Source organism: Ascaphus truei, chromosome 2, assembly GCF_040206685.1.
Source record: "Ascaphus truei isolate aAscTru1 chromosome 2, aAscTru1.hap1, whole genome shotgun sequence".
In the NCBI taxonomy this organism is placed as follows: domain Eukaryota; kingdom Metazoa; phylum Chordata; class Amphibia; order Anura; family Ascaphidae; genus Ascaphus; species Ascaphus truei.
Genome location: NC_134484.1, coordinates 355,065,145 through 355,081,760, shown reverse-complemented (window position 1 = coordinate 355,081,760; position 16,616 = coordinate 355,065,145). Strand labels below are relative to the sequence as shown.

At 41.7% G+C, this 16,616-nt stretch overlaps 1 protein-coding gene across 2 annotated transcripts in view; it reads left to right on the top strand.

Annotated features, from left to right (window-relative positions):
* Nucleotides 1-16,616, top strand: part of TBC1D5 (TBC1 domain family member 5) — a 600,469-nt gene that overhangs the window by 458,431 nt on the left and 125,422 nt on the right. For both annotated transcript variants that reach the window (XM_075586906.1, XM_075586905.1), the window contains exon 18: nucleotides 1,829-1,992. In XM_075586906.1, coding sequence (XP_075443021.1) covers nucleotides 1,829-1,992 — 164 coding nt within the window. The remainder of the gene's footprint in view (nucleotides 1-1,828; nucleotides 1,993-16,616) is intronic.

The following is a 16,616-nucleotide window of genomic DNA, read 5'->3' as shown; positions in this document are numbered from 1 at the left end:
TAAAAAAATTAATTTTTTTGGGAACCAAACAGATTTGCGCATCACATTGTTTCCAGTTTTTGGTTGTGGTGAATGGAACAAAACTGGACTCCTTTAAGATTGCCCCTTTACAGCATACTGTGGCTTTGTATGTACAGTATGTATGTCTTTATTTACATAGCGCCATCTATGTACTGTACATAGCGCTTCACAGCAGTAATAGATCTGACAATCATATAACACATAATGGGATTAAGCGATTTAGACATAAAAGTAACATTAGGAAGAGGAGTCCCTGCTCCGAAGAGCTTACAATCTAAGTGGTAAGTAGGAAGAACATCGAACAGAGACAGAAGTAGGGTGTTCTGGTAAGTGTATCTTGAAGGAGTCAAGGACGATGTATGAGGTGTATAGTATCAGCCACGGAGCTACCCATATGCTTTGTTAAAGGGGTGCGTTTTGAGATGGGTCCTAAAGGTGGATAGAGATGGCGCCAGTCGTATATTGAGGGGAAGGACATTCCAGAGGTGTGGGGCAGTGAGTGAGAGGTGTTAGGCTTCAAAGGGCTTTAGATACAAAAGGGGTAGAGAGAAGACATCCTTGAGCAGAACGCAAATGTCGGGATGGTGTATAGCGAGAAATTAGGCCTGAGATATAAGATGGGGCAGAAGAGTGTAAAGCCTAAAATGAGAGGAGGAGAATTTTGTGTAATACAGGATTTTGATAGGAAGCCAGGAGAGGGATTTCAGCAGGAGAGATGCTGAGACAAATTTTGGAGAGAGTAAAGTGATTCTAGCTACAGCGTTTAGGATAGACTGTAGGGGAGACAGGTGAGAGGCAGGAAGACTGGACAGTAGAAGCTTTTGTTTTGACTAGAGAACAATCCCTGTATCTTTACAAATTAAAAAAGGGATAAATTACTAGTCTCCAGTGAAAGAAAATACAAATAGAGAAACATACTATCTAAGTAGGTTACAACCATTACATTGTGCGTTGTATTGTACATCAAAGTCTGTTTAATAATCTGAGTGGCCCATTCATGGATATTTAGAACTGGCTTTGTGACTGGTGTAGAATCTGCAGACAGCTGTTTCTTGCATCCAATAACCATTTATCTGCCTGTCTGTCCCAAGGGTAGACAACAATGTATAATCCTGAATGACTTTGTTTTGTCAATTTCCCAACCCAGTATATAATTCTTATGTGCAAGCAAGCTACAGTATTGTGATCAAAAGTACTGTAAGAATGTATTGTACAGTATTTCTTGGGGGAGGCCAGGTGTTGAGAATTAAATTAATTATATACTGTCGAGCAGGAGTGGCCAACTTCAGACCTCAAGGGCCACCAACAGGTCCGGTTTTAAGAACATCCCTGCTTCAGCACAGGTAGCTCAATCAAAGATTAAGCCACTGATTGAGCCACCTGTGCTGAAGCAGGGATGTCCTTAAACCTAACTTGTTTGTAGCTCTTGAGGACAAGAGTTGGCCACCCCTGATGTAGAGTACAGTGTGTGTTGGAGGAGGTAGATGAAGATCATTGTGTGAGTTAAGGGTAGAGAATGGTGTTCTCAAGCCTTGTATCCATAGTAGTCCTTGCCATCACTCATATAAGACTGATTAAACTAGAAGAACTATGCCTGTTGAAAATGTAGATCATTAATCAGCCTCATCTCTTGAGCACATGACATTTTACCAGCTTCCTGGCACTGTTAAGATTGCCTTTCTTTTCTTTGCACCCATTGTTAGAGTACATTCCCCCCCAAAGCAGTTAATACTGTATGCTGAGCTGAAAGAATGTCACGGAGTAGAAATGCTGAAGTTTTGTTTTTCCTTTTTTTGTTTCATTTTAGGCCAAAGCTCAAAGAACACCAGTTCATCTCCCAGCATTGAGAGTTTGCCCGGAGGCCGTGACCACACAGACTCTCCTCCTCTGTCAGCTGCAAAGAAAGATTCCTTTTTCAGCACCATCTCCCGCCCTCGTTCTCAAAGCAAATCCCAAGGCAAGAAAGAATCTGTAAGTCCCTGATCACCAGCACTGGCACTTTCGTTTTAATTTGTGTGCTAACAAGAAGATTGGACTAGTTTATTAATATGCCTGCAGACGTTGCTTCTGTCTCAAATAAAGACAAAAGATTGAAAGGAATAGCAAAATGTTCTACATCTTTCTAATAGCACAGTATATTAGAGGTTTTATTACATTTGTGAATATGAGTTAGTTTTAGCATCCTTCAACAATACATAAATTTAATGTACATTTTACAGCCCATACTCACTGTAACCCCATTTTTTTGTTATATATATATTCTTGATAGCCAGGGCTTGCAAAATGCAACATGTACCACTACGGATCCCTCAAAATGAACACTTGTCTGCTACAGGGGCCCACTGCTGGAAGAGCCACGTCGGAGGCAGAGTTATCAATCGCCGTTCTGCTTTCAGAAGCGATGCCCCACAATGCCTTTCATAGAGCTACTGTATGTGAGGCATTGTTGAGCGCGGCGACTAAAAACAGAGAGGTGATTGACAGCTCGGCCTTTGACGCGGTTCTACTTTAGCCGCAATAGAAAATATGGGGAATGACCCCCAAGGTATACCGAGGCTACTACCCAGGCTGTAATTATACCAGTCCATAAACCATGTAAATAGACACCACTCTTCTTAAAATATTGCTATAAAAGCTATTGAAACTTCATAAGTATCCGGACTAATTCAGGGTGGTGGGCTAGGAAGCATACTTCGGTAGAAGTACAGAAAGGCACCTCCAGGGAAGTGCCTAAAGGTAAGTCAATGTATCCGGTCTCCGTCGGCCTCACCTCCACCCTGTGTCCAACGATGTCACAATTCAGCTGGTCAGTACTCACGGAGAATGTAGTGGTCTGCCTGTAGCGCTGATGTGTGAGCAGCTTCTGTCCTGGCTGCTCGTGGTGTCGGCGTGCTCCAGCCAGAAGTGACAACAAGGGAAGGAAAAACAGGTAACAGCGGTCACAGCTCCTCCAACCAGCCAACGCATTGAAAAAGTAAAAAACTTTATATCAAACAGTGAACATCAGCAGCAAATTACTCTGATGCGTTTCGTCCAATGACGGACTTTATCAAAGAGTCTTTATCTTTGATAAAGTCCGTCGTTGGACGAAACGCGTCAGAGTAATTTGCTGCTGATGTTCAATGATATCAATAAAGTTTTGTAATTTTTCAATGCGTTGGCTGGTTGGAGGAGCTGTGACCGCTGTTACCTACTTTAGCCGCAGACAAGTGAACGTTTCTTTTTAAGATCTGTTAAATAGCAGAACATATACATTAGAAATCTGTGACAAGTTGCTCATTTTAAATTTGCCGTACCAAACAGATAATCAGTCTTTTCTAAAGGAATGCGTTATTTTTGGTGCTAGGTGTCTGCCATTGTTCCCGAATTACCATTTTAAAGCAGCAATCCACGCAGCTTGAAATGTATTTATTTATCTATTGTAATTTACCTGAACCGGGGTGTCCCGCACCCCTGATCTGTGATTCCCCAAGTCCAGAGACCACCTGGTTTACAAGTGATGAGCAGTTTTATGCACCGACCTTGGCTGGTGGACACGCAATGGCCGCGGAGTCGGGGCTCCCTCCCACGGACAGTAGAAAGTGGAGACACGATCACATGATGCGACGTCCAGCTCATGGCCCTGTAGCCTTATTTGTAGTTTTTTGATGTCCACAGCAGCACAAAAAAACTCTAAATATCTTGGGAACCAGGGGGTCATAAGAGGTCGGGGGACCACGGATAAGCTCAGAGGAACCCCCTGGTTCAGGTTTTTAAAAAAATCCATGGGGTGGGGGGAATTGCTGCTTTAAATAGTAGTTGAAGTAGTCGTATCTGTGTTTTTATTTTGCAATTGTGGTGAATAATGTATATACATAAATGTATCTGAGGGAATCAAAGCTCCTGAGTGGCAGCCACGCTAATGCGCTACTATTATTTTGTTGTGAAACATTGCAATTCTTTAGCTGTAAACAAGGGCTGTCTCTATATATACTGTATGCTTTTAATGTTTATGGTGTCCAGCAAATACTAACATCGGCTCTCTAATTTTCTCGTTTCCCTTCTAATCCATAATTATAATAATGTGTTTTTCTCTGATATAATAGTACTTAGCACTGTACAGTGAAGTATTGTTTTTAGAAATCTGTCCCAGCCCTAAGCACTTACCACCTAGTGTGTTACATCATTATTTGTATGTGATGTGTCCTGGTAGAATTGGAGGATTGAAAATAGTTTTCAAAATTTCTCAGAAATAACATTACCAATGGTAAAGAAGGTAACTTAAAGCTAAATTATATATACTCTGTTTTCAGAGGGAAATCCCCATATACTTCAATGGGCATTTTTGTCCAAAAACTACCCGCTTGGCGGCTTCACAATTTATAGAATTTACCCTTTCGTGATTTCACTTTATTCCATACCCATTGCCAAATGCTAGTTATCGCCGATCTTTAAACACACCTTTTCACTACAGGCCATCCTTAATCACAGAGAGCTTCATTGAAAATTAAGGAGAGCTTTGCATGCATATCAGTTTTATTTATTTTAACTCTATCTGGAAAGTGTGGCTTCCTTTATTGTTGGGGAGGTTTTTCTAACCATGCTTCAATATCTGATATGATTCAGGATTCCCCTTATAGCGCTGAAGTAAAGGCAACGTACGGTAGGAGAGTTTTCCATTGAAAATATACTGACATGCTATACTACACTGCAGATAGATACTGCAGATGTAGCCAGACTTGCAATCCCCAGTGCCAAGAATGAACAAGCAAACGTCGGCGCCCCCCCCCCCCCCCGGGACAGTGTCTGCTGCGATGGAGCTGTGGGGGGTCCATGCATCTACATGGGATCCCCCCGCCAGCGTTAATCCTGCATTGCTGCGACGGGGCGTGTTTGCTTAGGCTTGCTACTCCTGTATATTGCTGCATCAGTGATGCAGCCGACATGAAACCAGTATATACGGTTTTACAACACAAACCTTTTATGTAAAGAACTGCTGTTTTCTGAGCTGAGCGTTTCCAAAACATAAATCCTCCTCAGGCCTCTCCTTTTTGAGAAATATAGGGTAGCAGATGCCTCTTATTTGGTTCAGTGCCACACAGAAATAAAAAGATGCTGAAGGTAATGAAACAAATGGTAAGAGTAAGTCTGTCAGGCATATTTGATTCACTGTTACAATCAATGTAACTCTAGTCCTCAAGAGCTACCAATAGGTCAGGTTTTCAGGATATCCCTGCTTCAGTACAGGTGGCTCAATCAGTGATTGAGGCACCTGTGCTGAAGCTGGATATCCTGAAAACCTGACCTGTGGGTGACCCTTGAGTACTGGAGATGCCCGACCCTGGTGTACACTCAGTTACTTTGATCCCAGTACATTGGCTGTGCGGGTTGTAGTGCGGGTTTGCCAATGGAAGAAAGTCAGTGAATTACAATCAGTTTTCCTAATCTTACCACAAGTTGCTGCCACATAGATATGTGGTGTTTGAGAGAGCACTTTAGATCCTAATATATATATGATATTTTCCTGAAGTTTTATCCAAGCGTCTCCAAAAATACAAGTGTTCTTTGAGCTGCCGTTGTTTGTCATTTGTGACTAAACGGACTCTCCTGTGTGGTCTGTTACTGGTCTAGAGAGTTTCTAGTGTAAGGCTGCGCTTATAGTGCCCGCGACGTCGCTCCAAAACAAAACAATGGACTCCGTCGCGAGCGCTTCTAGTAAGGGCGACGGAGTGACCAAAAATTTGGAAGCCGGGGAAATTTGATTTTTCAGAGACTGTCGCCACATGTGACTGTCTCTGAACCAATCAATGACCCAGTCGCTGAAATTTAAATTCTAACTTACGCGGATGGCGATGGGTGACGTCATCGGTCGCGTCGCCAGAACTATAAGCGCGGCCTAATGCAGTCTCTGGTGTATTTTTCTGTGCTTGACTGCAGGCCTGAGAATTGTATTTTATGGTTGTTGTATCCTTCTTTTTTTTTTTTAGCCGCAGGTGAAAATGAATGGTCGCTGTTTATTACTTTTGTAGAAAATTAGTTGTTGAGCTGAAATGAATGCAAAAAGACATCTAGTTTTGAAATAAGCTACCGTGGCCCTTGTTAAATATTTGCAATTTAGATTCAAAATGAATGTGTTAGACAATTATGTTATTCACATTTGCATCGGCACTCCAATAATGTCAGTTTAGCCAGTCATTAAGCATACAAGAAAATTGTAGGAACTCCCATGAGGTTATAGATTACCATCTTTAAATAAATACTTCAATGTGTCCAAACATAGAATATACAGTAGTATATATATTCATGTCAAATAGGATAACCAGAACTGTAAAACCTTTGCTGGACGTATCCTACTGCTGGAAGGGTTTTCTACATTTGTATCAGGTTTGCACAATTACGCAAATTCTGTCAATCAAGTTTCTAAAATGACTGTTTCCAAATGACCATAAGGGTCCCAAGTCTCTTCATGTACAGTAACACCCCTATAACTTTCTGCCTATATATGATAATGGAGTCAGGCCAAAACTTTCCTTTGAGAGCTATGTGTTTAAAAGTCAGGGTTTAGTACATAATAAACCTTTCTATTATGCTCCCTTAGAAAATAAAAGCAGCTTGTGATTTTGACTCCATATAAATATTGCAGACTGAATGTAAATTCTGTGAATATTTTTACAGACCTTAAGTTTTATATTAGTAGCGAGAGAGGGAGGGGGGACTTTTGTGTTGGTTTGGAAATAGATATACAGGTAGGTCGGGATCTGACCAAGTTCTAATGCTGGGTATCGCACAGCGATCCCATGTTGACTACCTTTGACTTGAATTGCACATTGTGTATTGACGTGCGATACCTGGCATTGGGGCTTAGTGAATCTCCCCCACAGTGAGATTGGAAGACTGCTACTGTATATGAAGAGAATGGTTCTCAATGCTGCAGTACGTCTCAAATTATTTTATACATATGTCCTTTAAATCATCACATTTTAAAATGTTTATCAACATATACAGTAAGAGCCAGGGTCCCTACAGTAGGATGAATGTGCCAAATGACAATGTTTCAAAAGCTCAATCCCTAATGCTGCATTTCCCAAAACATATTAATTGTAATATTACATTTCAAGAAATCTGTTGACTCGCCGTTCTCTTATTCAGTGAAGCAGTCCAGATACTGTATCTGCTTGTCATTTTTAGATTTTTGCCAATAGAACATAGCTGCCATTGTTTGCACGGGAAATGTTGGTTTTGATTCACAGTGGTCACTGCTCTTCAGGCAATGTTGGAGCAAAATTGTCGCAAACATATTGCTGTAATTTTACTGTAAATTGGCATCTTGGCATCATATTTGTCTTAATTCTGTGCCCAGGACATACTTGAAAACGAGAGGTAACTCTCAATGTATTACTTCCTGGTAAAACATTTTATAAATAAAAATAAATAAATCAGTGTATAAATGTGTTTACTCCAACTTTCACCCTATGTGCATCAGTTTGGGATTGGGTAGTGTCAATAGAATGCAGCAGATTAAAATTAGATGTGTTAAATTGGGCACTTCTGTGTGTCACTTTTTCCCCTTTACCTTCACACATTTGCAAGTTTAAGGTGGCCAAACGTTTTGGTTTCTACAATAATTCCATTCATAGACATAGAAAGTTGTAAGAATGCTCAAAATACCCAGCTGCAGAATGAATAATCAATCTCAATACACAGGTAGGTGTATCTCATGAATATGAGTTAGTCCATAAGCAGAGTAAAGCCATGAATCCCTGAAAACCGAAAGTGTATGAGAAAACTCACCACAATCAATTTCGTTGGGGGCAATAATATAGCATAAAGGCAAATCGACTCACGGACACCTCCTTGTTTGGATGACGTGCTGCTGCTGGTAAATCCAAGGTAGATGCGAGAAGAGTAGAGCACCATCAAAAACTGGAGTCAGGAGGAGTTACGTGTAGGAGGTGTTTTTCCTGTGCATATTTTACTCCAATAAAGATTTTTTGAACATTTGGATCCCCTCCTGACTCCAGTTTTTGATGATGCTCTACTCTTCTCGCATCTGCATTCATAGACATAGCATTAATCTGAATGCAATAAAGCTGCAATCTGAGAAAGGAAAACACACTGTGCTTTAATTTAAAAGAGGAACTTAATGATAAACTGGTATACAGTTTACCGTGAAATATCTTTAACCTTCAAAAGAGGTTATATATACAACCTTGAATAAGTGCTGCAGTTTGAGAAGCTTAGTTGTTTGTTGTGGGGTTGGCATAGTAATAAGTAAGATAATGACATGCTTGTTGCCATATTGTACCTGTATATATTTTACGCTTGTCATTTTCTCCCATGTTTTGTACTGTGCCAGCATCATAAAAAAAGCAGACAGAAACTTGAGGGATTTTTCAGTCTCATAGGAACAAGGAGACAACCGTCGGTACAACAGCATATTTGCGTTCAGTACATGTCATATAGAGCCTACAGTACAGGCATACCCCGGTTTAAGGACACTCACTTTAAGTACACTCGCGAGTAAGGACATATCGCCCAATAGTCAAACGACAGCTCGCGCATGCGCCTGTCAGCGCGTCCTGAACAACAATACCGGCTCCCTACCTGTACCGAAGCTGTGCGCAAGCGGGGAGACTATAGAGCCTGTTACAAATGCGTTATTTACAGTTATGCACGTATATGATGATTGCAGTAAGGTACATGCATCGATAAGTGGAAAAAAGGTATTGCTTCACTTTAAGTACATTTTCGCTTTACATACATGCTCCGGTTCCATTGCGTACGTTAATTCGGGGTTTGCCTGTATGTGTTTAGGTCAGAGTAGCCAGTCTCTCCTATGAACAGTTTTGTCTCACACATCTGATCCTGTTGATTATTTTGTTGGCCTAGCAGAATGTTTGTAGAGCATTTTTGGTGTAGTGAGACTATAAATTGACAGACCCTGCGAACTTATGTTTTGGGAAAACTATACTGCAAACAGGTCACATGTTTTATATGGCTGGTTTTTCTTAAACCTAAGAGTGCATCTTCACATTGAGTCCTTTTGAGTGGCGACCTGGTGACATTGCCCCCAAATCATGCACTTTTTGCTCGTCTCAACGAGAGATCGCAAGCTTGGCTCTCTAAAAGCTGAGATCGCTATCGGAATGGAAGAGGAGGATGTCTTCTTCTGTTCTTGATATCAGGGGGTGGATCATGTGATCGCTACACTAGCCTGGCCTGTGGTTTTTTTCGAGTACTGACCTAGGGCAGGGGTGCTCAACTCCAGTTTGTCAAGGGCCACCAACAGGTCGGGTTTTCAGGATATCCCAGCTTCAGGACAAGGGGCTCAATCAGTGGCTCAGTCTTCGACTGCCCCACCTGTACTGAAAAAGCAGGGATATCCTTCATCCCCTGCTATAAGGGATCCTGCCCTATCCAGTTATAAGGCCAGCAGCACTGAGTAACACATTGCAAATACTCAGAGTTGGAAGCAAGACGTTCGTTAACAAATAGTATGTGCTGAGGTAACATGTAAAGAATCATTTGAGCTGTTAAAGCAGCACTCCCTATCAACACTTGTTTTGGATTTTGTATTTTAATAGGTCTTAAGCAGGGTTTCAACGGAGCTGAACCGCATTGATTTCTGCTCCAGGGACCCCCTGTTTCCTGAGATACTATTTCCATAGATGCTGCTGGTAGGAGCCCTGGCTGGATTCACAAATATGGCTGTTTAAAAGTCCCGCGTCCTGCGGGCCAATAGGAAGTCGCAATGTCATCCCTTGTGCGTTCCTATTGGCCCACGTGATGCGGTAGCTTTAAACTTCGCAGAGATACCAGCAGCGGCTACAGAGGTAAGTATCTCAGGAAGCAGGGGGTCCCAGCAGCTGAAATCAACACGGTTCAGTTCCGGAGACCCCCCTGCTTCAGACCTATATAAAAAAAACATATGGTGTCGCCAGGAATGCTGCTTTAATATAAGTATTATTGAAATAGATCTCTGATGTTGCCTTTTGAAGGCAGCTTTCACCCTTTTTAAAAATATGGTGTTAGTGTGTTCATGTTTTGTATGAGTAGCCATACAAAGTGACTTTGATGCTATTTCTGTCTCCTCGGGGAGTTGTGAAGTGGCCATCTTGGGTTTGTCCTGTCAATCATCTACGATGCATGCAGTTCATCACTGTTGGCTCTACTTCCTAGGAAGCATTACAAGCCTGTCTATTCATCTGTATTTCTTTACCCTCTGTGTTTCACTGTTGCTCTGGTCAAGAGGGCATTCCTGACCTACATTGCTTAAAATCAGTGAGAAATATCTATACACTACTATATAAACATTTAATTTTATTTTAGAGCTCCTTAAGTATTTGTAGACATGATTATTTAACTCTCTGAGCACTATTTAGTATGCTGTGAAGCAGCCGGCCTCTTGCTCGGGAATGAATGGAGCATAACCTCTTTCTTTGCAATGACAAGACTGTTTCACAACATATCGAACAGAGGTCTGGAGTCTAGATTTTAATTAGGGGGATATCTTGGCTTCGAGAAAATTAAAACCATGTACTGTACACAGCTGTACATATGAAGAAGGAACCTCTGAGGTTTTGAAAGCTCTGTTGACTATAATTTCATCTATGGAGAACTGTAACGTTGGTCCTGTAAAAGGTATCACCGCCTGCATCAAACCTGCTTTTCTCCAGGATTAACATGGCTGCTAGAACTGTGAGCTACAGCTGTGGGAAGTGCCATTTGCATTGCTCAGCACAACGATGTGTGTAAAATGTCTTTAAGTCTCTTTCAAAATGACTCCAGCATAACAGTACCCCGCATTCTGGTTTTAGCACATAACAAGAAACGTTTATTCTTGAAGATAAATACTCGCATACAAAAATATTACAAAAATATTACCAAAATGGCGATGACATCAAATATGGTATAATATCTTCAAAGATTGTTGCATAAATTAGTATTCCTTCTTGGGTAGAATCCTTCTGTTTAATCTTGGTATCTTGGTGTGTTAAACCTGGTCCCGTCTCTTTCCTGGTGTTAACCCGTCTCTCCTAACTAACTTATCGCCGCCGGATATTTATCCAGATAATATCCCTTCGTCAGCCCTTGCTACTACTAATTCTATTACCAAATATGGCATTTATAAATGTCCTATAGCTTAAACTGATGTCATAACTGATAAGGAACTGCCCATCCTCCGTACAAGGGAATAAACCTGTATCATCAGCCTGGATTACCTCAGCACACCATCAGTTATCAATAGCAACTGTCTGTCGATGGTGATTTAAATGTCACCCGCAGAGCCCCCCCTGCTCAGATAACCCAACACAGCTGTATAACTTAAAGTACTTCACTTGCAGTGAGATCTACAGAAGGTACCAATTCACCACTAGAATATTATATTATGTGCGCGATATAATATGTGTTAAAGAAAGAATCGTTATACAGATGAACTCTCCGGTTCTGGCCGATCCTCCTGTGCACGCGATTCACCCGTTTTTTTCCCCAAGCATTAGAGGGTGAACGCGCGCCGTGGGGGGACACAAAAGCACCCGGGCCCCAGCGGGAGAGCTCACGGAGCGTCCCTGGAGTGCGGGCTGGATCCGGAGACTTTATCTGTAAATCAGAACAATATCACGTGTGGCATCCTGTTTCTTCATACTGGACTCGAAGCTGATTGCAATATTTAAAAAATGATGTTTGTGCCGAGCACGCGCATTTTAAGTGAAACTTCTTTGTCTTTTGTCACTGTTTTGTCACACAAATTGTATTTGTGATGTTTTCAATTAAAAATCAAAACACAATTTCAACGCAAAGAAGTTTGACTTAGAACGCGTGTTTTAGCTATTTGCACTTCTACATTTATAATTGTGAATTCCTTATGTGTGCGTGCATGTCAGTCAGTGTGTGTGTGTGTGTGTGTGTGTGTGTGTGTGTGTGAGTCAGTCAGTGTGCAAGTGTCATGTGTGTTTCTGTGTGTGTGTCAGTGTGTGTGCGTGGTCCCCGTGTCCTGCTGCTGGTGCTCCGATGCCCGAGCGCAGGAGGCCTGTGCACATGTGCGCTGAACGTAGGAGCCCTCTACGTATGTGTGCTGTGCGCGCCAAGACCAGACATAGTGTTTTAGTGCGCATGCGCGACGGGCGCGCCTATTACTGCCGTAACCTCACTCGCGTTACGGGTTTTCCGTTACAATGCAAGGATTTTTTCCCATGAAAACCCCACTTCGATAATGCAACTGAACTGTAATTCTTACAATGTGACTTTAGTTGGCTTTAGAAAAAGGTGATTTGAATAATATTTGTGTCTTATAGCGCTGACAATGTATACAGCGCTGTACACAGAATTTCTGCAGGCACGAGTTGCCAGCCCTGTCAAGCTTCTAATCTATTCGTGGTGCCTGAAGCACAGGGAGATGGGGACTTATCCAAGGTCGCGAGGGGGGCTGACACTTTGAACCAGGTTGACCGGTTTTAAGCCAGCGACATTATCACAGAGCTCCAGATGTAGCCAATATTACTGCACCCACTCAAGCAGGGGTGTTCAACTCCAGTGCTCAAGGGCCACCAACAGGTCAGGTTTCCAGGATATCCCTGCTTCAGCACAGGTGGCTCAGTCTTTGACTGACATATACAGCCACCTGTCCTGAAGCAGGGATATCCTGAAAACCTGACCTATTGGTGGCCCTTGAGGACTGGAGTTGGCCACCCCTGCACTAAAGCCACACACTGTGTCAACACTGGCACACCATGTTATGCCAAATTTGGTGCAGTGCCATTGAAACAAATGCTGACGTGTGTGAAATGACATATAACACTTTTTTCCCCCCAACGGTGAGGTGTTAATAGGTGCAATAACATTCATTACATCTGTACTCTTTCAGCCCTCTCTCCGATCTTTCCAACAGTTGTGAGTGAAGTTTGCACATGACACATTTACAGGGTTGTAGCAGAGTCTTGGGTAGATGACAGAAACTTGACAGGTACAAATGGGGCAGCCACAAGTGCAATAAGAAATGCATTGGAAGGTAGGACAATCTTAATTAATTTCAGAGATTAGTATTCATTAAAGACTTCTGGCTGTCTGGTTTAAAGTTGCAGCAATTCTAACAGCATTAACGTTGTTTAGGAAATGATATTGTTTGTCACCCGAAGCCATGCAAGAGAAAACATCATTGCCGGGAGCATTTTGTGTTTCAATACAAATTGAGTTATTAACATAAAATGACAGGCAACCTTCCCTGTTCCACTGTGCTATATCCCACGCTGCGGAGTATGGTGTTCTTTACAAATAGGCAATAGTAATAATCCCAGAATCCCAGCCTGAAAGCGTGCAGGTACTGCCCTTGTTTATATTTTTTAGCACCGTGACTTAGTTGACTGTTTCTGGTTTGTTTCTTTTGTTATTTTTCTGTCTTGCAATCTTGTTTTTGGCTTATGCAGTTTGGATCTCTAAAACTAATACCATTTTGGTTCCTTGTAAGTGAATACAAAATATATATGAAATAAGAGTGAGCAGGTAACATATATACCTTTCCCACATGTGAATTGAGCAAGTAGGAAAAGTAAGTGTTGGCAGCATTACTAGTATGCACAGTATGATTCATAAAGAGTTTGAGAATTAATGAATTACAGTGTTTTGTAACGAGAAAAATATCCTGTTCTCACGTTCTGCCAACCAGTCAATCCTGGTAATAAGAATATTTTTTTTATTTTAATGTTACGTACTTATGTGGTTACACATATGCTTTAACTAATATCACATGGCTACACACTACAGTGATGAGTTTAATTGTAAATATTGTCAAGTGGCATGGTTGGGTGTTCCGGGCAAACAGGATTGCTTAAAGCTCATATCTACCACTAACCCAAAATGGCAATTTTGAAGCAAAATATTTCTAAAGCTGAAATAGCTTCATTGTTTACCTTGTCTTCACTATGTCATATTTAGTAATAAGCTACGAGGGGAGGGAAGAAAAAGTGGAGACAAAGACGATGACATGGATGTGATAGGGAATAGGTCCTTGTACTGAATGTACAGTATTGCAGGTTAAAATCCTATTTACTGAGGATGCTAAAGGCATGTGCTGATGTGGAAGGGAACGCAGAGGTTCATATTAAAGAGGCAATCCAAGTTGTCGATTTTTGATTTATTTTTTTAACATGGGATTGAAGCAGAGTGTCTCCAGAGATGAACCCCGTTCATTTCAGATCCATGAATCCCTTGCTTCCGGAGATGCTTACATCCATAGCCAGTAGCCGCTTCGGCTCGCTAGCTGGGGTTAAACCTTGGTGGGTGGGGGGGAAGGGCCTCTAACCTCCCAATAACAGCTGAGACCAGCTGCACAAAGTTAATAGACACACAGATACCCAACAAGCTCTGAGAAACCCCAAACATTACCACATGTTTGCCCAATAACCCAAGGTTTAAGCTTGCCCCTCCCCACTTTCCAAGTTGGCAGGTCTGTTTAATTTTGCTGGGTTACGACAGATCCAATGCAGATCATTCTTCCTGTAATTATACAGGTAAATAAGAATTTTAACTCGGGTAGTGTTAGGACCTGCTAACAGTCATGCCTTGAAGTGGCAGCAGGCTTAAGACGCATTGGCCAAAGGGTTAAACTAAATGACCCTTTTTCAAGAGAATATATAGCCGGTATTGCACTGTGTATTTTTGTCACATTGGAAGTAGCTTTGGGCATCTTTGTTTGTTTTTTGTTGTATACATTTAGCCACGCCCACTAGCACTCCTTTTGACACACACACACACACACACACACACACACACACACACACACACACACACACACACACATATATATATGTGTGTATATATATATATATATATATATACAAAGCTGTGACCATGCAGCAAGCTTAAGCCTATAGGGAACCATGTTAAAAATGGTTATTGAGGCAAAAAGTGACACTGTGTGCTCATTTGCATGTCATTTCCCAGAATCCCTTGCTGCAGTGGAAGTGCTGTATGCTGGGTGATAATGGGGAAAGGCGGGGTTGCAGACCTGCCTAAGACATGCAGATGAGCATACAGTTATATTTGCATATTTGCTTTCCTGTGGAGGGTTTTTGTCACTTTTTTTACTCACCATAACTTAACTCAGTATTATGGTTTAGCCTATCCCATAGCCTCTCTTGCATTCCCAGTAAAATCAACCCCACACTGATGAGACCCATCAAGGTCGAAACGGCTGTCTGTGGGTGGTTTTCTGGGTATGCACCTTAACCCTGGCTGTGCTCAAAGCTGTGACCATGCAGCAAGCTTAAGCCTATAGGGAACCATGTTAAAAATGGTTATTGAGGCAAAAAGTGACACTGTGTGCTCATTTGCATGTCATTTCCCAGAATCCCTTGCTGCAGTGGAAGTGCTGTATGCTGGGTGATAATGGGGAAAGGCGGGGTTGCAGACCTGCCTAAGACATGCAGATGAGCATACAGTTATATTTGCATATATATATATATATATATATATATATATATATATATATATATATATATATATATGTATAATCAAAAAATAAATAGATGATACCGTTCTGTGGCTAACAAAATGCTTTTATTTGTGCGAGCTTTCGAGATACACTGATCTCTTCTTCCGGCGATGTTACAATGAATGAAGCAAAAGGTATACTTAAAAACAGTGTCTCTTGGAATGTTATCTGTGCTGTTCCTTCCCCCGGTGTGGATGTGTTTTATGGCTAGAGGTGTCAAAAGGTTACTGAAAGCAAGTGAAGAAAGAGTGTGTATGTGTATCAGTGTGAATAAAAATGAATGGAGAGCCCACAGTATATACAGTGCTTTACACAAGGTGTGTGTGGAGTGGGAGTGGATATAAATGGTGTGGGTGGGTGTGGAAATGTGAGAGTTTGTAGCACAACTAAAAGTGTGTGTGGATACTTAGTGGTCCCTATTGGTGTATAGGGATGGAAAAACAAGGAGTATTATTATGTGTGAGAGACAGCTGTGTGTGCATACATATAGCACAGTATGTACAGACATGGCCTTTAGCGCCCATGGGACGAGAGTTCACTACTGTCAGTAATGACTCATAAAATTTCGATCTCTGTTTAGTCCACTGCTAAGTGTCCCGAACAGTTGCATAAATTTGTATTCATGCAACCGTCTCTCTTTCGGGGTTTTAAGATTACCTTTGCGTATGGCAACCCTCAGATCGTTCATCTTATGGCCAGAGTCAGAGAAATGTTCGCCAACAGGACTGTCTCTTGTACCGCGTGTGATGCTGTGGCGATGCAGGTTCATTCTCTTGTTTAGCCCCTGCCCTGTCTCACCTATGTAGTAGCAGCCCCCTGGGCATTTCATGCACATGATGAGGTACACGACATTGCTGGAAGAACAGGTGAACCTTCCTCTGATTTTGTATTCCCGATTCCTGTGTGGTATTTGTATTGTGTCCGCTGTGTAGAGCATTGCGCAGGTTTTATATATATATATATATATACTGTACATACATAAAAAGGCAAGAATTAGCACTCCTAGTAAAGATAATAATAAGACCTGGTGCTTGTCCCTTAAAAATAAGTAGAAAGAATATGCGTTACCATCCGAGGACTGATAAAGTAGAGACAGCACACAGTAGGAAGATGACAAAAAGGTTAT